Source organism: Cibotium barometz, chromosome 20 (assembly GCF_041138505.1).
Source record: "Cibotium barometz isolate CiBa-2024 chromosome 20, ASM4113850v1, whole genome shotgun sequence".
NCBI lineage: Eukaryota > Viridiplantae > Streptophyta > Polypodiopsida > Cyatheales > Cibotiaceae > Cibotium > Cibotium barometz.
Window position 1 is genome coordinate 31791610 of NC_141065.1, and position 22383 is coordinate 31813992.

General features: G+C 46.0%; 1 protein-coding gene across 3 annotated transcripts in view; it reads right to left on the reverse strand.

The window, feature by feature from the left end:
* LOC147627792 (protein CYCLOPS-like) overlaps positions 1-21691 on the reverse strand; it is a 77189-nt gene extending 55498 nt beyond the window's left edge. For 2 of the 3 annotated variants that reach the window (XM_086814765.1, XM_086814763.1), the window contains exons 1-3: positions 20828-21684; positions 19130-19179; positions 3658-3844 (exon numbers count right to left, since the gene is read on the reverse strand). In XM_086814765.1, the coding sequence (XP_086670891.1) occupies positions 3658-3844; positions 19130-19179; positions 20828-21193 (603 nt within the window). In that variant the 5' untranslated portion in view covers positions 21194-21684. Of the gene's footprint in view, positions 1-3657; positions 3845-19129; positions 19180-20827 lie in introns of all 3 variants that reach the window. The other variant, XM_086814764.1, reaches the window with a different exon arrangement.
* Positions 21692-22383: the final 692 nt, after the last annotated feature.

Sequence of the window (22383 nt, forward strand, 5' to 3'; positions counted from 1 at the left end):
CTCTCTTCCTGAGGACTCGTAGTAGGAGGCTCAACGGTTTCTTTGAGTGCAAGAAAACCAGGACTAGATTTTGCACATTAGAGCTTTAGACGTTGTGGGGCGAAAGGAAAAGGGCAGTCCTCTATAGCAACATCCACCCACACATGCCGGAACACACTCAAAGAACAAAAAAGGGGCACCACCAGCTTTCACTAAAGCTGGAAAAGGGAAACTCACACACTGAATCTCAAGATGCTCACAACCCGCAGTTCAACAACTCTCTACCCTCGTCCAACCATCCAGATACACAGAACACAGCCCAAAATACACATTCACACCAAGAGAAGAGAGGGAAAAGGGTACATCAACTTCTCTACCTCACAACTCCATTGGTAGATGATATATATACGGGTAAAAACCTTGATTACATAGGCTCAACAGCCATAAGCAATAAATCAATTAAGAAAGGAGAGATTAGAGAAGGAGAGATTAGCATGTGATTGGTATCCTTGTGCACACAAGGGGGTCTGGGCACATCAACAGACACACACACACATCCACACACTAAATCTACATTCCCACCTCACTCACAACTTCGAAAGAACTTGTAACACAAAGGCCCCTTGGGCTCACACACATTAATTCCAGAATGTTCTGCATCATTGATTTAATATGAAGTAGAGTGTTGAAGATAGTCTCCCCCTTAAACACCCAAGCTACTCACACCTTGGCATAGAGTGTAGTTACAAAGTTTGGAACATGGCAAAACTCTACACCATGACACCGATTTTTAGTATCACACAACCATGACTAACCCAATGAGGAACATGTTCACAGCACACCCACATCACACTCATGTATCCAAGGTACCTTTTGCCCACATCAATTCCAAGATGTTCTGCATTATATGGTGGGAAGTTCCCCTTCCAGAATACCAATAACCAAATGAGAAATACCTCAGTGGCTATGCAAGCCGACAAGCTTCGATGTGACCACGTGAATGGCCCTCAAAAGCCCACTTGTGCCTTGGAAATCAGCCAACGGATGAACGGCCTCGAGGCTAGTCACGAGCACCATAGCACAAACTAGAAGGCCACAACTCCTCGATCTTCAAGGCTTGAATCACAATTAGTATCTCGATGATGCTTGAGCTCCTTGTACACTTTATGGCCTCACGCCATAGCTTCCCTTCAAAACATTGTCAAGGGATGGCTATACAAGCCACCACAGCAGCCTTCACATGGCCAGCCTGCACAGCTTGCTACTCTGAAAGTTCATCTTGACTCCACCAATGATGCTTTGTGCCCAAGTTGGATAGCCACAAAAAAAAAAGTGCTCGCTCTGGATAGCCACCATCAATAGCTGCAGTCTACTTTTCAGCTCACCATCACTCTCTCTCTCTCTCTCTATGGCTCTCTCACACCAGTGGCAACAATACAACAAGCAACACACCTCTGCTCGCCATCAGCAGCAGCAATACTAGTAAAAGACCAAACACCCTTTGGCTACAAGCTGCCCACAAACATGATGACTAATCCCTCTCTCACCTCTTCTCAGAACATCATCACCTCAGCCCATGAGCTGGCCTTAGATACCAGCGGCAGCAAACCAACAAAACACACACCCCTCGGCTCAAACACCAGTTGCGGCAGCAGATACAAACAAAGAAGCATGCCTGGAGCGACCAGCCACACGCGGCAAAAAAGAAACAAAGAAACACGCCCTTGCGCTCGGACCCGGCTGCAGCCAACCAAAGGAATGAAACACACACGAGCCCTGCGCATAGAGGCGACTAAACGAACAAAAAAACTTCACACTCTTGCGGCAGCTCTGTGCTACCAGCCGCAACAAACCCAAACACAACACACTCTCAGCTCACAACCCACGGCAGCTAAACTAGCAAGAACAACATATATCTCTGCTCTGTGTCAGCTATACAAACAAAGAAACACGCCACTCTGCTCAGAGGCGGCATCCTCAACCAAAGAAAAAAACACGCCCTACAAGAAAACATGCCCTCTTCTGTGCTACCAGCGGCAGTCCTTTATACTGTGTGAGTGTTGAAGAATTCCTCTGGCGAAATCGGCAATTTCTGAATCCTCGTTCTGCTTTTGGCAACCACCATGCCCGCCATTCTTTGCTTGAATATTTCTTTGTTTTGACATTTTCAATTCCGCCACCTTTTTAAGAATATTACCTAGCTTTTATTATTGCCCTTATGCATTAAGGCCACTATGTATTAAGACCTTTAGTTCCATGCACACCTTTGGATTGATATTGGTGATGAACATCTCCGATTGCGTGTGCGCCCTCTACAAAGATTTGATCTATTCCTGCTCTTCCACATATGCTCACGGGATCGCAACCCCAACACAACTCACATTCTGGTGGTGTTCCACAATGTGTTCCAAACATCATACCATTGATGCTTGCACCGTTTCCAACCAACATATCTGCATCACATGCTAAAAAGGCTTGATCCTCAACATTTTTTGTTCCAGCAACTCCTCTCCATCACTGCTCCATTGGTTTGGCACATGTCCACCCCCTGGTTAGTCATCATCATCGACGAAAGTTTTATCTGTGCCTTCTGCACCATTGCCATAAATTCAACCCATGCACTATATGTCACTAAATTTTGCTCAACACTTCCCACACACAAGTGGGAGAACCCAGAATGCCTTCCATCTATGTACAAAAAAATGGTTCTTGTCATCCTCAGTGGGTGAGGTATTGGGCATTCCAGTACTATATGAACATGCATCTATACGTACATATGCCAGAAAACCACACTCAAAAAACTCCTAACAACGTGAAGAATACAACAAAGCCTTTTAGGCAAGACCACTTGGCACCTGGACCTCCTAGTTATCCTTCAACAACATTTGCAGGCTCTCCACACTCAAGCAATTGCAGGAGTCCTAGAGTAGAAGGTTGCATTCCTTTATGGTTTAGATCATCTATCTCTAGTGGTACATATGTTCATAGTTTCCGTCCCATAAAGTTGTTGAACATGCCCGGCTATGGAAATGATGCAGAACAATGAAAACCACAAACAACCCAATTCATCATCCGTAAGCCACAGCAACCCAATCGAAATAAAGTGCAATCTAAGACCAGTCATAGGCCCCATAAATCTTGTGTGTATGCATATGAATATAATGAGCACATGTATATATGTATGTGGATAAATGTACATGAAATACTACGAGACAAATGTACATGAAATCTAGGACCAGTCGTAGGCCACATAATTTTGTGTGTATGCATATGAATATAATGAGCACATGTATATATGTATATGGATAAATGTACATGAAATACTACGAGACATGGGTCAAACTTTAAGACATCACCCATGGGACTTTATTGAAAAAAGTTCAAAACCTAAGGTTTAAAAATCTCACAAATGTTTCTTGTAATTTCTCATGTATGCAACTATGCTACCTTACTAAGAAGTATTGAAATCCTAGAATGCTAAATACCGTACGGAGGAGCCAGCCCAGCTTCAGTTCTTAATGCAATGTATGAAGTGCTCACAACACCGCATGCACATGTGACAAAGGCTGCATAGCATTCTACCATGCACCATAGCTTCTAATATGAAATGTGACGATGATAAATGGCATGTTTTGATTCAGAAAATTCATGTACTTTAGTGGTAACCTCAGAATCCACCTGCAAACTATTGAGATCGAATGTTGTTGAAGGAATGTTGCCCCCATCAGTCCTTAAAGGTTTGCCTGCAAACATGACATGCGAGGAAGAAAAGCTTGTCTGCAAGCCATGTTGTTGCTGATTGTTCAGATGCTGTTGAGATCCTGTGACTTGTTGAGGAATCGCCATGCTCATATCATTTGAAACCCTGGAAATGGCAAATGCAAAGACCGGAATTAATTCAAAAACTTTGAGAGTGCAAATCATGTAGCCATTCTTGTTATTACTTGACTGTGAGCTAGCATTAAACAACATCCTTTTTTCTCCTCCTGGTCACACTCCCAATCTCCAGTTTCTTGCAGCGGGGGATGTGTGGACAGAGTATTACCTAAGTGTACACCTACTGTCGAACCTAGATACTATCCTAGGTATCCCTGCCCATAACCTAAGTAGGGTATTATTATTCAGATGATCAATTATTCAAAGAAACTCTTCTCACACAATTAAAAATTGAAGGTGCATGTGCGTGAGAGAGAGATCCCGAGAGATACACACACACACACACACACAAAGAAAGAAAAGAAAGAAAGATATATTAAGCGTCTACTAAAGACCCAATGGGCCTATGAGACCAAAGTGATACAATAATGTCCATGGCATATCTCATCATGGAATGGAAAATAAAACAGAAAGAAAACATAAACATAGCTATCTCACTTAGGTGATACAAAACTGTCCATGGACACTCATCATGGAAATACTAAGAACATAGAAACATGAGAGCAGCATCAGCTCCATGTGGGTGGTATACCACTCTCCAAAATATCAAGCATGGGGCTAATGAGTATGGCCGAGAGGTCTCCCTCAGCTATGTCACGTGGAAAGGTAGCTCGATGGCAGTGGAGCATGTCCTAGATCTGGAGCTGATGAGGTGATCGTGGTCGACGGGGGGGGGGGGGCCCCGGGGGCGTCGGGCACGCTGGAGTGCGGAGGCTCGGTCCGAGGTAACTCCTCTCGGGCGAGGTAGGTCCGGAGCAGCTCGTGGAGGGTCCACAAGATCCACTATATCGGTGTCCTCCACCTCCTGGGTCCAGAAGAAACTGGTGATGGTTGGCTAGCGAGGCAGGAGGCGGGGTGGCTAGGGCCAAAGCTCTCTCAAGAAGGTGTCCCTATGTCTGCGGAGCTCAAGTAGAAAGAGGCCTAGGCAACGCTGGTCCTGGAAGTCAATGATCCTGGAGAGTATACCAAATCCCTTGCGAAATAGACAATGAAACCTCCCGCAGATCTCATAGTATACTAGGCAGCGGCATATGTAATGCTCCTCCATCTCAACCTTTGTGTGGCATAATCGGCAGATCCTTTCCTCTCTGGGTCTGCGTATGAGCTTGTCGGCTCTGAAGATGCCCTCAACTCTACCTGTCTCCACTCTGAGGTGATGGGATGAAACCCGTATTTGGCCAATCGCAATTCACATGGCATGGGACATGTGAACACTCAAGTAGCCCGGCTGCTGGATGAATCCATCCTCAGTGAGTGTGAGGAAGTGATCTCTGTGGAAGTGCATCTCCGTGGGGAGCTCCGAAGGTGTGATCCATGTGCAATGAGTGTAGAGGTTGAGAAGATCTAACTGGATAACCCGGTCGGTATCCTCGTGAGAGAGCCGGAGAAAAGGGGAGTCCAAATTGTACTGAAGGGGGGCTAGGCGGTCCATGCGGAGCCCATATACTGAGAACCAAGTGGAAACTAGTGCATACCATACTCCAGAGTGGCCCTCAAGTGCTAGCTGTCGTCAAGACTCCAGGGAAAGCTCAAGTACCTATGGGGATCCATGTGACTGATGCAATGGAGGTATGACTGTCTGGAAGAGTGCATCCACTACCATCGGGGCTGCAGTAAACTCTGCCTAGATAATCTGGTGTGGGACTGATGGTTTGTTGCGGATCATATGGGAGAACATCATGACCTGGGGCCTCTCAACTCGTTGCCAATCCTCATCGGATAAATCTGGCCCCCAGAAGGCTACTCCATACATCAAGGCTGGTGTGACAAGGGTGTCAAAAAGCCAGCCCTTCGTCCTGGGCTCCTGGAAATGTGCCTGGAAGCACTGCCGCTCAAGTAAGCTCAAGGCTGCATAACCCCGTGTCACTCTTGCATGTGCTGCGGGAAGCATGGTGAAGCGTGGGCCACTGAAAGTGACACCAAGGTAGACATAGGATGAGACAATCTCCACAAGATCCCCTCTATATGTGAAGCTCAATCTGGATGTGAAGGGGTGAGAGGTATTGAAGACCATTACCTTCATTTTACCAAGGTTAATAGAGAGGTCCCGTTGAGTGCAAAAGTCCTGTAAGGCATCCAACTGTCTCTGAAGCCCCTCAACTGAGTCTGAGAGGAGGACGATGTCATTTGCATAAAGTAGTATGGGGATCAATATGCCTGCCAGTGTGGGACCAGCCCCGTCCAATCTGTCAAGGAAGCTCGAGATATCATCAATATAGAGGCCGAAAAGAGTGGGTGACAGAGGGCAGCCCTGTTTCACCCCAATAGTGCTGGAAATCTCCTGTGATGTACCTCCTGGGGCTCTCACTCGTCTAGTGACGGACTCATAGAGGGCGATGATGCTCCAAACCATGTCAGATGGGACTCCTATCTCTTGTAGACGGTGTAGAAGGCGGGCTCCAGGTACAGTATCAAAAGCTTTGCGGAAATCCACAAAGCAGCAGTAAATCCTCTGATGTCGTGCTCTACCCTCCTCGATGATGGCACGCAGGGTGAGGATGTGGTCAAGGGTAGAGTAGCTCCTCCGAAAGCCAGCCTGTCTTGAGGCTCTGCATCCCTGGCTCTCTACAAATGAACTGAGCTCCGCCTCTAGCACTGATTCATGGAGTTTGGCCAATGTGTGGCCAATCATGATCGTCCTGTAATTATTAGGATCAAGTGGATCTCCGGCTTTGAGGATGGGGGTGATGGTGTTGGTGGACCAAGAGGGTGGAAATCCTTCACAAAGAGCTCTATCGAACATGTAGGCTAATAGGGGCGTCAGCGCAAAAGTAGGCATACTCCAAACTCCATCGATCACAATGGAGGTATCTGTAACAAGTGGAGAGGGGTACTGCAACTGAGATATGCAGGAACACAAAGGGCAACACCTCAAGGCTGGAGGCCACCACTTCCCCGTCTTGGTCTCTATGGCTTGAGCCTCCAAGCTCCATCCTACCCAAGGGCGAGAGGTTGGTGAGTACATCGGTGATACAAAGATCGTGAAGATGGTGTGAAAGCTCAACTGCTGCCTGCCCCTGGATGGCAGCAGCCACCGACTCCGAGACCCACTCCATCTCTGAGGCTGCACTCAAAGGAAAAGAGAAGATCATTGCGTCACTCTCTAGCGTAGAAGGTCTAGAGTGATGTAACACCACACATATCCAAATGGGAGCTACTGTCTCCTCAAAAATATATGTCCCTTCCGCCAGAAGACATCGGAAGAAACTATAATCCACAGGCAACCCCAAGATCCTTTGGAGGGGGGGCCCACTTGGGGACTCTAGCGATAGGGCCCCCAATGAGGAAGTGGCGATGGTCATCTCTACGAGCTCTGAGAATCAATGAATCAAGCAGTGAACGGAACTCGTCAGCTGCCTCCGCTCCGGGTCAGCGGGTGCTACTAGAGGGCAACAAGAGTGCTTTCAAGAGGTGGAGGGAGGGGGGAGTGCGGGCTCAAAGGAAGAGGACGGGGCAAGGGGAACACTGCGGGAAGAGTCGGAGGCGATGATGGAGGAGGAGGAGGGAGGGGGAGGAGGAGGGTTGGGTGGGTGTGGGGGTGGGGGTGCAGAGAGGAAGGAGAAGGGAGCAGCTATTACATGACTACTATGCGGAAGCGTGCTTCATGATGATTAACGCAAAGCAATAAAGATTAATGCTAATCACATGCTCATGACATAGCGAAGTAGAGAGAAGGAGAAGAGAGAGACTCTTTACCTAACCTACTCCTATATATTACTGAATGAATGAGTAATTACAATGATTGTCATAGATCCAATGTAGATCTAGACTATGAATGCTATGAATGAACTTATGCTTATTGTCCTCCACTATGCATTAATGGAAAACGTTGATTTGAAGATGTACTTGGCTGATCCACACTGTTAGAATGCATGTCCTTGGTCTTGGCTCTGCAATCTCTGCCTTTGAATGACCCATGAACTGCCTTTATATAGTAAAGTGATAACAAGTCGTAATCAGGTCCGTTTTCACTTTTCAGGCCATAAAAAGTCATCAAAAATGTCGTAAAATGTGTTCATATTGTGCCCATAATGTCCCAACCATTGGTGCATGTCCTGGGCACCTCCGGGCACCTAGAGGGGCACCAAATTGGCTCCAAACTGTCCATATACGACCTCTAACTTTGCCCTTAAGGCGGCTATAAGAAATAATCGTGTCTACATGGCACCAGATTAAGGTGTGCACGTGACATTTCCTCCTACTAAACTTGGCGCTGGGGTGCACATGATGTGCCTTTGCTCCATGCTGTTGATTCGACTGCAGACTGGATCTCCCATATGGTATCTCCACCACTATCTTCTCGAGAACTGCGAGCAATGAAAGTTGCCCCTTTGCCTTTGGAAGCTCTATTGGCATGGTAGAGTCCATGAACACCTCAGAAATTGAAGTACTTATCTTCTCCTCCTCGTCAATGAATTCGGAGATAATTGTGGAAACCTCACGAACTGTCACCTCCTTGATGGCCATGATAATCTCGGAACCTCACATGGAATCTGGAAATGTTTCTGGCTCTACATGTTCGAACAATTGTACCTCTTGATTGACCTCGACCTACGGATCCAACACAGTTTCTAGTGCCTCTTTGGTATCCCTTTGTCCTTGGTCTTCTTCTGTGGTACTCTTGTCCTCTTCCTTAGTCTTTTCCGCACTTGCTTCCACTGGAGTACTTTGACTCATCATGGCAAAAAGCTTCTTTATTTCTTTCCAATACTCTTCTTCACGTCTTTTGTCATCTTTTCTTATTTGCCTTGCTTCTTCTTCACGTTGTTCCCCGTCTTGCCTTGCTTCTTCTTCACGTTGTTTCCTTTCGCGATCTTGGTCTTCACATTCTTGTTGTTAAATCTTTTCCCTTCCCTAGGATTGTCGTTTCAACATTGCACAACTAGCTTCACTTTACCTTTTCATCAAAGCGAAAATATCCTCTATGGTTGCCATGAAGAAATGCTTGCTTTTTTTTTTTGCTATAATCAGCCCCAAAACCCAAAACCCAAAACCTAGGCTTCTACATGCATCCTAGACACCCTAGAACAATGCTAGACTGAAATCTAGGCTTTCTAGTACTATACTATGCTGACAATGAGCAAAAAGCTGATGCAAAAAGGGTGATTTGACGCAAAAACGCAAACCCTAATTTTCTGATTTACACGCAAACCCTAGCATTGATGAAAGCTTTTCCTAGGAACAACCTAGACATGCTCTAATACCAATGCAACATGACTACTATGCGGAAGCGTGCTTAATGATAATTAACGCAAAGCAATAAAGATTAACGCTAATCGCATGCTCATGACATAGCGAAGTAGAGAGAAGGAGAAGAGAGAGACTCTTTACCTAACCTACTCTTACTATATATTACTGAATGAATGAGTAATTACAATGATTGTCATAGATCCAATGTAGATCTAGACTATGAATGCTATGAATGAACTTATGTTTCCTGTCCTCCACTGTGTGTTAATGAAAAACGCTGATTTGGAGATGTACTTGGCTGATCCAAACTGTTAGACTGCATGTCCTTGGTCTTGGCTCTGCAATCTCTGCCATTGAATGATTATGAATGGCCCATGAGCTGCCTTTATATAGTAAAGTGATAACAAGTCATAATCATGTCGGTTTTCACTTTTCAGGCCTTAAGGTCATCAAAAATGTCATAAAATGTGTTCATATTGTGCCCATAATATGTCCCAACCATTGGTGCATGTCCTGGGCACCTCTGAGCATCTGTAGGGGCACCAAATTGGCTCCAAACTGCCCATATACGACCTCTAACTTTGCCCTTAAGGGGGCTGTAAGAAATAATCATGTCTACATAGCACCGGATTAAGGTGTGCACATGACAGCGGCTAGGAGTGATCCATCGGAGAGGGAGGCTGCTACGAGGGGCTTGGTAGGGGCTTAGTGGTGCCAGCTGGCCTCACTGGAAACTGAAAGCCGGAGGAGGAATCTCGACAGGGAAGCGGCCGCCAAACCGGAGGCCACACCATGACTAGAGGGGGCTCAACTTGACTCAATCCGATGCCGTTGGCGAGTTGAACTCAACATGGTAGTAGCCACACCCCAAAGAATGAATGTCTATGATCTTTGCAGACCCACCGATAAGGCTCACTTGCAAAAGATCTCTAAGTTGTCCGCGCATAGGACGGCTACCGACAATCTTGCATACAAGAGTGGAGGCCTCTAATGATGCAACAGTCGTAGTGAGGAGCTAAACCTCCACTTCAAAGAAAGATAGGCAAGTACGGTGGCCTCAGTAGGGGTTGACGAAGCGACTGCCATGGAGTCCTCCCGAGGGTGAAGACCAGAAAATGCCGAGACTTTCCGAATGGAGAACGCCCCAAGAACTGAGAAAACTGCCTGTAAAGGACGGAGGGGAAAAGAAGATGGAGGAGAGGCTAAGGCGGAGGGAAGGAAGAGACACGGAACGGGGGGGAGGGGGGGAGGGGGCGCGAGGGGCGGAAGAAGAGAGAAAGAGAAGATGGGGGAAGGGAAGGGGGGGGGGGGGGGGGCGGGCAGGCGCAGCAGAAGCAGCGCAGGGGGGACGGAGGGCAAAGCGGGGGATGGAGGGGGGATGCACAGGCAGGAGGAAATACGCAGGCCGGAGGGAGAGCTCACAAATCCATGCTCGAGCAAAAAAAAAAAGGTGCAACTCTCTCATACTTGAGCTCCGTCTCCTTTCTCCCTCAAGCCTCATCTCTCTTCACCACACATCGTCATGGTGAAGCTGTTCCAACCTCCATAGCCTAGGCACCTTATTTTCTAACATGGTGTCAGAGCTTTGGTTGCGATCGCCATCGCCATCCTACGTTTTCTGCATGTGAAGGTTACCATTGCCATCTTCAGCCAGTGTGAACACCACCTGCGTTTTCTGCCCCATCATCATACTGCTTGCGTTTCTTTGATGTTGCCACCAACAACAGGGCTTCTGCATTTTGGCTTCTACAACCACCCCGCCCACAACACGTGAAGCACTAGGGGTTGATGCCGCCTCTCTGCTGATCATCCAGCAGCCCGTCTCATCCACATCGACAGCAGCATCAGCACCATCTACAAGCCTCTTACTGTGGTGTTCACACCCTCCCCCACCTGTGTGATCTTGCCGCCACTGCCACGCCTGCCCACTGCTCCCATGCCTCACCAGCGAGCTCCACTTTGCGTTTTTTTTTTTTTCTAGCACCCGACTCTGTTGCTCCTCACTCTGCTCCCTCCGTTGGGGTGCCTCCTTCTCCTGCAAACACTTCTCCTCCTCATGCTCATGGCCTTTCCCGCCACCTCGCTCGCCTTCAGCCCCTGCGCTGTACCAACAAAGCCTTTGCGTTTTTTTCAGCTCGTTGCATTTTCTCTTGTGAGCCATTTTTTGCTGCGTTTTTTGGTGAGCATCTCCTCCTTGCGTTCCCTGCCGCCGCTGCCCATTTACCTTCTCATCAAACCTTAGTATTTAGGCATACTTCCTCTAAGGTTTCAAACCTTAATATTTAAGCATACTGGGAGCATAAAATCCATGTCATACACGCTGAGATACAAGAACATCAAAACCCTACAGCTTTTGTTAGTACTTGGTGCTTTTGTACTTCCACCGGCCTCTGTTTCACCAGTGCAACACCTTGCACATGTGCTTAGTGATCATATTAAAATATCATGGATGACCTTATCCATTTTCTCGGGTCCTCTGCCTTGGCCACCATCGTGCCAAAAAGGATTTCAATCATCAGTACTGCAAGCACCATCATGAAGCATCTGCTCTTTGCAAGTACTCTTTCCACACTTGACCATCAAGTGCCGGAATCTTGGAAACGTTGCCGAAAAAGGATCTTCACCAACATATGTTCAAGGGAACCCATCTTTTAATCTTGTTTCTATTCTATGTTGAGTTGAGGGTTCTCTGCCCGGGTTGTCCCCCAAAATCTGAAATTTTGGATATCTTTATGGAGTTGTTGTAATACCTTGAGTGCTATAAAAGGCAAAGATGTAAGTCAGGAGGGGTGGCTAACCAATAATCTCAGCTTCGGTCATAAGCTGATTTGAGGGAATAGTTATGGCGTGGGAGGTGCACACGGCTAGGTCACCTCTCTACGGTGATGTGATGGTGTTGGAGGTTGGTTTCTTCTTTTGTGTTCGAGTCTCACCACCTTCGCTCCGAGAGGGGGTGTTGGAATTATCTGAGCCTCAATGGTGTGGGATATGTCTAGGTTGTTTTGGTGTGAACACCCCCGTAGATGTGAATGCCCCTTATTAAGTGTTAGGTCAGAAGATAAGGCCTTGGTGCCTATAAAAGCATTGTACATGGCGGGAGTATTATCACTTAATACAATCATTCTTGTTTGGTGCAACTCTCTCATACTTGAGCTCCATCTCCTTTCTCCATCAAGTCTCATCTCTCTCCGTCACACATCATCATGGTCAAGCTGTTCCAACCTCCATAGCCTGGGCATTGTATTTTCTAACAACGTTGATAGCCTCACTAGCATTTGGTGTGTCAGGAGTTACTATACTGCAATGCTATTGATTATCTCATCTTGGCTCACCTGTGTCTTAGTGGTCCACTAGGGTACCAAGATAGAGGCCACAAGGCACGCTAAAATCCAAAAGTGTGAGTTGAAGGGCAAGACTTGAGCCATCCTCCTTGTAAAATAGAGCCGCCGCCACCTCTGTGATGTAACTCAATCTCAAGTATTGAAATTTTTAGATGATATTTTAAAAGAGATTCGTTATGTATTTCCGAACGAGTTACCAGATGGGCCGCCATCCAAGAGGCTTGATCATGGGCTTGAACTATTGACCGAGAGCACTCTTGTCTCCCGGTGACCTTATCCGTCTAGCGAGGAGGAAGACAAGATTACTCCACAACTACGAGATTATCTCAATAAAGATTTTGTTCAATCTAGTAAGTGGTATCAAAGAGATCCTGTGACCATACAACTTGTTGCTTTTTGCATGAAAGCATGGGCTGAACTGAGTTTTCCACAAGCAAAACTAACATCGATCCTGGTACCATGTTTAACACAAGGCATTATCCAGGAATCTATTAGCTTACTTTAGGCAAGGCTACCCCCTACCAACCAAGGCATCGGTCTGGAGTAGAATACTCCTCGCCTACCAAGTATCAATAAGGCGATAGGCCAACATTAAAGCACATCATAGACTTGTATTGCCATTTATTGTAGGCTTCTTTTTTTTTTTTAATCTATTTCTTTTTGATCTTCGCTCCTGAACTATAATTTGTCTTGCATCCTTTCGACAAAGGGGTAATAGCTATGTCCTAGAGGTCAACACACACATGGCCAGGTGTCAAACATTAAGATGGTTTGACCCTAGACCTAAGACAATCGTATTCCAAGGTTAACTAAAGACGTCATGCTGCCTAGGAATATTTACAATAAAGTTAAGCTCATTAATGATTTACACTAGCATGCAAGCAACTTCAAAAACTAAGTAGTATATTGACAATTTCCATGTGGTCATTCACTCCCAGTACATGTGGCAAAAACTAAATAAGCGTCATGTGACAACCTCTATTATACATCCACCCTATAAAGGTCATAACATAATGTACCCAAGCAATGACGGTATCACCATCACTCAGATCATGAACTGTGCATCTGTCATCTACAAATTTGACAACTAGACCTGTGCTAGCAATGGCAGAGACTGACAACAAGTTCTTTTTAATGCCAAGTACAAACAAGACTTCTGAGAGAGTGATTGTCCCACCATTTGCGGCAGTGAGCATAACCATTCCAACTCCTTTCACTGATATGAGGAGTTGTTTGCACATGTGACTATACCTTTATGAGGAGCAGACTCAAGGGAGGCAAGCAAACCACACTGAGAAGTAATGTGCTTACTAGCACCGATGTGAAAGTACCAAACATGTACATCTCTTACTGATAAGCATACATTATGTTTACAAGGATTATATTTACAATGCACACTGAAAGCCCAATCTCATCATGTGCATAACTAGCTAACTCCTTCTCAGCACTAGGTGATGATGCACCAATCTAAGACATGCCTGGATCTTTCTTCTTTTCCTTCTCCAGCCTCTTCCTGCATTCATTGATGCAATTCCGAAGTTTGCAGAAATAGTTGCACTTACCCTTCTTCTTTGGCTTCTTGCCCCTATCTTGGCAACCTTGCTAGAAGACTAGACTGAATCTGACTTTGGCTTGTAGCCACCCAGTGAAAAAGCGTTGCCTTGCCTTTTTGACTAGCAACAAAAGCCTGGTCCCCAACACGCAAGATAGGACTTGTTTTACCATGATTGCTCTTCTTGCAAGAGCACAAAAACTAGCTCATCAAAAGAGAGGGCACTAGGATTACCCTTCATCATAAGCCGAATGGTAGAGGCAAAACTCTGGTAAGAACCTGGAAATGCATTGAGAATTGTAGTAACCGATGAAGTGTCAGGATAGATTTCATCAATGCTAGCAAGTTGCGCTTTGAAATCTTTGATCCTTGTAAGAAACGCGGACTCCAATTGCTTGCATTGATAGGCAACGCGCGCCTCATTACGTACCTGGAAAAGCGCTGCAAGCGCATACCAAGCCTGTTTGGCAATCCTACATGAACGAATGTGTGGAATAATGGCCCGCTTCACAGACAAAGCAAGCAAAGCATGCGTCTGTGCATCCCTACCATCCCATCTAACCTACTCCGAAGTAGGAGCAGGTGGAGCTATGACATTAGAGTCCTCTATATTGAACTACCTGTTTTTGCTGTGTACTGGCGAGGCAGGGCGTGCCTCAATGCCAACAACCACATTCCATAGTCCTTTCGCAACCAATACATGACGCATCATATATGACCAACGAGGATAGTTAGTGCCATCCAACTTGTCCTCTACTGACAACATCCCAAATACATCATTCCCAACCATGTCTCTCCACACTTATCTACCCCACACAAATGTCACACCACCAATGTACTATAGATACACCCCATGTACAATGAATGGCAGTTGAGGAAGGTGCAAAACGTACCATTGATGCAAGGCCTTGCAAATATACTGAAATCACAAGAGAAAGGGGTACATAAAGTATTCGAAATGAGAGTTGTTGACGGAAGAATGTCGAATTTGAGAGTGATCAGGGTGTCGAATGTCGATGTCATCACCACGAGAAGGTAGCCTGAAGATTCCTGAATGTACCCCCAAGCTTTGTTTGGCTCTGTTTTCGGAAAGCTAAAAATTTGCATGAGGTTTTCGGAGGCCAAACGAACTCCCATTTGCAAGTTCTTTGGCTTGGAAGACTCGGAAAAGCTACAAGGAACACTATGATGTAAAAAAGTTTGAAATTTTTTTATCCTAAAATCTGGCTATGCACAAGTGGCGCCGGTGGCTGAATTTGGCTAAGCCACCAAAATTCGGGCGACGGTGGCGGCAATCACCAACTCAAAAATTTGATTTGGGGGTTCTCAAATTAGATGCTAGGCAAGCTGCTGTGTTTATGTGGCTTTGCGGAGCAATCCCAAAAACAGGTTAAAATCTTCTTCCAAAAATTGAGTGCTGCCAATAGTGTTAGTCAACCTTGGGCTGCACCAAGACTAGGGTTTTTCAATGGAAACCCTTGTTGGGGCCTATAAGAAGCCTAGTAGGCTTCCTTTAAAGCCAAGGAAGGCAACAAAATAGGCTAAAAATGCAAAAATGGGATGCAGCCTGTAGCGCACTGTGTGCAGCAAATGAGCTGAAAATGGAGAGAGCAGCCAGCTAAGATGCAATGAGGGCAAACTGAGGCAAAATCAAAAACCCTAAAAAATGCAGGAGACCCTAAAACTCAAACCCTACTGCAAGCAAGCAATCAGGAGGCAAGTTCCAATGGAGGAGAACTCTACTCTGATACCAAATGTTAGATGACCTACAAATTCAGGGTTAGGGTTTGCAATAGCAAAGCATGCGCGCACACACACAGTGACAGTCTCAGGAGAGAGTGAGAGGCACACAACTCAATATAGATTGAATGCTGGGGAAATGTGCCCAAGTACAGAAGATAAAGTACACCTCATAAGTGGATAAGAGAGTGTACACATGCACGAGGGAAGAAACCTCCTAGTGAGGGAAAAAGTGCCCCAGCCACCTAAATGTGTTCACACACATAAATGCCTATGACATAAATGTCTACATGATCTTGTTGTGCCTTCCCAGCCCGCAAGCACGAAGTCAAATGCTGTCGATCCGTAAATGTGCCACTTTATCCTCATTGTCTGCCTTTGCCGTTTGCTTCAAGGCATCACCTTCCATTGTGGCTTCTTCATGGCCTATTGTCCTTATTTGAAGTGATGTCAGCCCCATCAGGACCAAGTTCCATGTCTTTCTAAATTAGCTCATGTGTAACATTGGGCCTCTGTTTGAAAAATGGCCCTTGCCAACAACTCACTAGGACGTGCACCCTGACACCTTCCCTTGTATTCAAACCATCATTCCACTTGCCGAATAGCTTACTAGTCAACTTTGGATTTTCACAAAACAGACTGCATAGTTGCATTCCACTTGAAAAACTAATCATTTTTCATATATAACATGTCCCCAAATTCCATCGTTTAAGCCACCGTCCAGAGCTGCCTTCTTATTCAAGCTTGTGTATCTGCAGCCCGAGTCCCCAGCAAGCCCAACCAAACACACCATCATGTATCCTACGTCCACATGCTCATGATATGGGATAATTCCTTCATCTTGATGCTCAAAAATGCGTTTTTCAGTTGTCAGCTACTTTCGTCCCTTCGGCTATCCTACTCGAATCACCGTTCTTGTCGTTTTTTGACGTTTTCCCTATTTCCAGCCGCATCTTGGCATCACACCCCTCCTGTGTGCTTCCCAAAGAACTTTGGTCTGATACCAAGTGTCACGGGCCCAAAACGTGACTCCCGGACATCCAGCTGCTGCAAGGTGACCCATCACCCCCATCTCACGTAGCCAAGGTAGGCTCGGTATCTCGGTTCCATGATCCCACCGTCCCAGCCTCACCGGCCCATCAACTCAACACAGCTTGCCGTCCCATCATGGCTTCGCCGTTTCCACCATTTTCCTTCCGTTGGTCCTGTTTCCGCATCGGCACTTTGCAATCAAGGTGGGGAGGGCATCCCCACGCACACGGCACCTTGTGACCCCCACTAATGTGCCTACCCAGTGCATGAGTGAATTACTAAGTGTGCCTAGGTATGAGTCCGTGATACGCCTCTCCTTTGCACTTCATCCCTATATAGATGCATGAAGCTCGGCGCACACCGGCATACCTCCAAAGCCCCAACGTTCCTGGATAGAAATCCCAACTTAACCAAGCCTCACAAGCACGCCCCCCCTCTAGAGTGTTTGCTTATTAATATAGAGGAGATACAAACTGAATGTTCACTTGATACCTCACTTGTGCTCTCACAATTACAAAACAAGAACTTGTTGAAGAATCCCATCTAGTTACTCAAGTTCCATCTGGCCACTTCCATATGTCATTGTCCGTCTACTTCCATCTAGTCCCGATACGCTCGTTCCGTCAGCTTCCATCCAGCTACTTCAGAACTCTGTTGATTTTTGTTCATCACCAGACTGCTGTGTGCACTTTACTGCTGTGTTTGCTTGTGAACAGGGGAGGCAAGAATCAGATATAATGAAGTGGGGACCCAGCTTTCTTTTTTATAGGCTAATTTGGCCACCATCATGCTGGTCGGCCAGTCGGCCATCTGGTCATGGGTTGAAAAAGGGGGAAATCGCCCCTTTTGGCCCCTAATTAGGGGTGTTCACCCCTCAGCTCTTCCCTGACCATCTAGGTTCTGAGGGGCTATTCCAGGGTAGCCTAGGACACCTCCACAACCTCCAAAATTCCCTCCAACTGCGAACCACTTCATTTTTTTTTCCCCCATCAGTAGATCCTTCAGAAATCATTTCATCAGTAGTTTTTTTCCATCAGCAGATCCTTCAGAAATCATTACATTTCCCTGCCCAAGGACGGTGTGGGACCCGCTTCTACGCGGAGTGAAACTGGATGCCGATGACGGCACCACAGTGGGGGTTCAAACCCAGGATCCCCCCTTTTTAGGTGAACGCACTACCGCTACGCTACAATGCCATTGGCTGCAAAGCACTTAGTTTGATATGTGGGATGCTTGCTTTTCTTCATTTCACGCTAGTGCTTGATCGAATCTTTAGACTTCAGGTCTTCTTTGGCTTTTTGGGTTCTTTTGTCTTTACTTTGGTTCTTCCAATCCTGTGTTTCAAATCACTTCAGACTTTCCCCATGAGCAACACACATCTCCACACACAGTATAGAGCATCCCAGTTCTAGCTCAAACTGTCTTCTAGAGTTCCCGGCTTGTCCATCTCCACATGCTGATTTGCCTCCTCGCAACAGTTGTCCCCCATCATTGGCATGTACGTCCAACTACCCTGCATGTGCATGTGACAGTTAGGGTTTACTAGACCTTTTGAGGGCCCTCATGAAGGGATGCGGTTGATTGAGTGACAGTTAGAGTCTTGGCACATGCATCTGAGGACTGATGCATGAAGCCCGTGACACTAGAACGCATGTTTTGGCCCTGAGAGAATCCGTGTTTCCACTGTTTTCCCGTCTATGCACGTTCCATTTTAGGAGGACTGCCATCGATCATATACTACAACGTGAAACATGTTTGTTTGGAGATTATCACCCAATATGCTAAACATGTTTGTTTGGAGATACACAATCTGCCCATAACATTTGCAAGTTGTGTGAATGGGGTGAATTGAGACACGTGCATTACCTTTTTAGGTGCCCTGGCTACTATGAGATTCAAGGGAGGGTGCCCTTGCCTTTTCCAAGAGGGTTTTAAACTTTTGTAGCAGTCCATTCAACATATACACCAGAGAAGTCTAGTCTTGAAATGAGTAGCACATGGATCACTTGATGAGGAATACAGATAGGTGACCAGCCAAAGAGACTCCTGACCTCTTTCTACCATATAATAGAATGCTTCAGGAAGAGGACCAAAGAAGACCCCACTCCTAACCGACGAACTACTCTCAGGATCCCTCATGACACTATCCATGTCTGCACAAAACTTCTTTGATACAGGCCCAACATCCAAAGGAATCGGGAGTGATGCTGCCAATACAGTGATCAAGTCCAGACACCCTCAGCCTCACACATCCAAACAGAGAAATGCAGCCATTGATTTGGAGGACACGTACGAAGAGAAGAGAGAGAAAACTGAAAGTACAGGCATGATCGTCTCCTTTAAAAGATGCAGTCATTACCTGTCAAATGCTTGTTGAGTACACTTTGCTGAGGTTGTTGCACTAGGCCCCTGCAGACGATCAAAACATAAATGACTTAAAGCTCGACGACAGAGCAAGCACATGAATATACCACATATTAAGATCCACACACCCAATTACTTTTTTTTTTCAGATCTTAGAAAGATGTTAAGGAAATCACTTCATCTGTGATGTCTTGAAAGGGTAGAATCATGCATCCAATCTTAATCATGGTCTCACATAAATTCACAAAGGAAATGTCCAGGGTTAGCAGCTTTTGGTGCAGCCACTCTATAAGTCAAGAACAGGTGCTAGACACTCCTCTCAGGGGACTTGAACCCCTCTCCACCAGCGGGTGGCTTTGGCTCAACGTCAATTTGATATTTCCAAATTGGCTAGTGAGGGGAGCGCCCCCGCTGCCGTAGTCGATTGACTTCTCACTAGTCTCTCTCCTTATGCCCACCCAAACGTCTGGACCAGTGGTTGCTAACCAATACGTCCCTTGGCCCCTGGTAGGCTATTTGTGCAGCTTATCAAGCTTAACCCCCTATCAATTTTCACAGCTTATCGATTTGGTGTTGTATTGTAGAGTCAAGGTCTATGACTATGACTAAAAATACCTGCTATGGTAGATCTTTACAACGGCTCGCTCCCTTCTGAGTGTGTCACCTAGCTTATGCCAAGCGCCAAACCAGCACATGAAGCAGGTCACCAGGGACCCTCTGTTTTACAGGAGCTTCAGGAGCATAGACACAAGCAGGGAGAGAGAAAAGGAGGTATGTACTCCTCAGCAGCTTGAAGAGCCTCTTGCTCACTCTCAGAGTCACAGATTCTTGTACAAGGATGATACCGCTAGCCTCCATTTCTCTCGGTCTATCAGATATACAAAGGGAGAAGTCATGCGTCATGACGGAATTGATAGAATGTAAGTGGAGGATTGGCACTGCCATTTAAGACTACCTGCCCATCATCCTCTTTCTGCTGCCCACTGGTTAGGGTCTTCCACCAAGGTTGTGCCCTGCCCATTGGAACACATGGTATGCCTTAAGAGAGTGTACACAACAATAGATAGATTTTCCTTTTCTTATGGCTGTCGGCCCAGTGCCAACCTTGAGGCTTGGCAGCAGCCTGGCATGCATGGAGCAACCAGTGCTTTGCTACTCTAGACAATCAGTGCAACACTGCCTGTGGGAATCGATACTGCCCAACAATCCAGCAAGTCCCGTAGGCTGACGGCTTGCCTCATTTGAGCTCGTAAAAAGGGCTTCGATTTCATCACAGGGCAATGTATTGCACCGGCCATCAGTAGTCGATTTTGAGGAAGGCAGCTTCAATGAGCATATAAACACACTAAGGGCATTGAAGAAACAAAATTTCCCACAGCAAAGTGCCACTCTGCAGGTCCTTCAGAATCTCCATCTCATATATCAGAAGCCGGTGAGGGTTCCCCCATACCCACGGCCCAATTTTTTATTTTTTTCTTTCAAAGAAGAGACTTCTATTAAGTATGAAAAAAGCATACAACAATCAGGGCTATACCCATAGCCCAATTTGAGTGTGATTTGGACGAAAATCATCCACGATCTGCTGCTGAGTTGACAAGAGAAGATCCCGGGTTGATTCTAGAACTCTCAAGGAGCACCATGAGGTTTTCTGGGAAAACACAATCTGTAAGAGCAAGAAGGGGAACAGACTTACATCTTGATTGTTGAGCCATGTGCTGAAGAGCTCTTCACTATTTCTCCTAGAGGCCAGAGGCAAGCTTGAGAGACCCAAGCCATCCATACTGGGGGTGGATTGTGTAATGGCACCATCCACAAGGGTCCGGATCAGGATCTCTTCGCTCGTGGTGCGCAATGGCTCGAAAGTAAAGCTGTCAGGCTCACCTCTATTGGGCTGAAGACCATTGGAGTTTGCCCTGTTGGCCTGCGGGCAAGCGTGAGGATGCCGAAGTTGAAGCTCAGGTTGAGCTTGATGATGATGATGGACTTGATGAGCTTGGCCTCTGTTTTGAAGCTCGTTTGAGAGGCTCCTTGTGACTCGCCTCTCCATCAGCTCCACCATGTCAAGCTAACTCTAACCGAAAGCTTAATCTGCCTCTACCCCAGCAGGATGAAAGCATAATAAAGCTTGTATGTCTCTGATAAAAGCTTAATTTGTCTCTAACCTACTTGACAATGTTTAATTTGCCTCTTTCTCATCATAATCTGTCTTTAACCCACCCTTGAACCCCACCTTCAACAAGCCTTAATCCGCCTCTAATCCATATATGGCGAAAGCCTAATCTGCCGCTAACCGATCACGATCAAAGCTTAACCTGCATGTGGCCCATCTTTGGTCAAAGCTACGGCGATGAATTCAGCGCAGTGCCCATTGAGAATATCTCTGTTTGTAGCGGGAAAAGGCTGACGTGGGACTAACCCCGCAGACATGTGGTCAGCGCACGTCAAAAAGGACAAGGAGAATGGTCATGTGATTCTTTGCGCAGGGCCTGAGTTCAGTCACATTTTGGCATTCGTCACATCATCTTGCCACGCGTGCACGTGGCCTTGTTTTATTCCTTGGCAAACATTAGTAAAAATGAATAATAGATGTAAGATCAAATATTAATTTAGCATCTTGGATGTTGAACTATACGTTCCACCCAACTTCCTTGGAGCACGAGGGTAGCCCCCAAGCCGTGTTGCCACCGTGCAAAGAAGGCCCAGGCCGTATGCAATGCAACAGTGCTCAACTGCATGACAAGATCAGATGCTGCTAGTGAGTCGAACTCACCCTAGTAGTAGCCACACCCCAATGGATGAATATTTGCGACCTTGCAATCGCACCTAGAAGGCTAGCCTGAAAGAGATCTCTAATTGGGCCTTTGGCTCCCACATTACAACCAAATGTGCTTTGATTGTTATAGGTGTATATTTTATCATATTTTTGATGCATAATGATCGTAGAAAAATATGCTTGATTTAATGTGTAGGTTATTTTATGAGTTATTTTTTATTGGCCACGTGCCAAATGTTTGTACAAATTATTTATGCACGCTCATGCATGACATTGCTATATTCCTAGCATATATGCTAGAAGAGTTTTGATTATTTACACTTAGTGTGTTAATAAAGCTCTAGTGCTTAAGCTATTTTTGTAAAAGTGGAAAAGCAAGCCCAATTTTGTATGCACAACTATTAATAGCTCCTTGGGCTATTTATTGAATACAATTCTCAAAATACTCATGTCATGGAAGTGGAGCTACACGCATG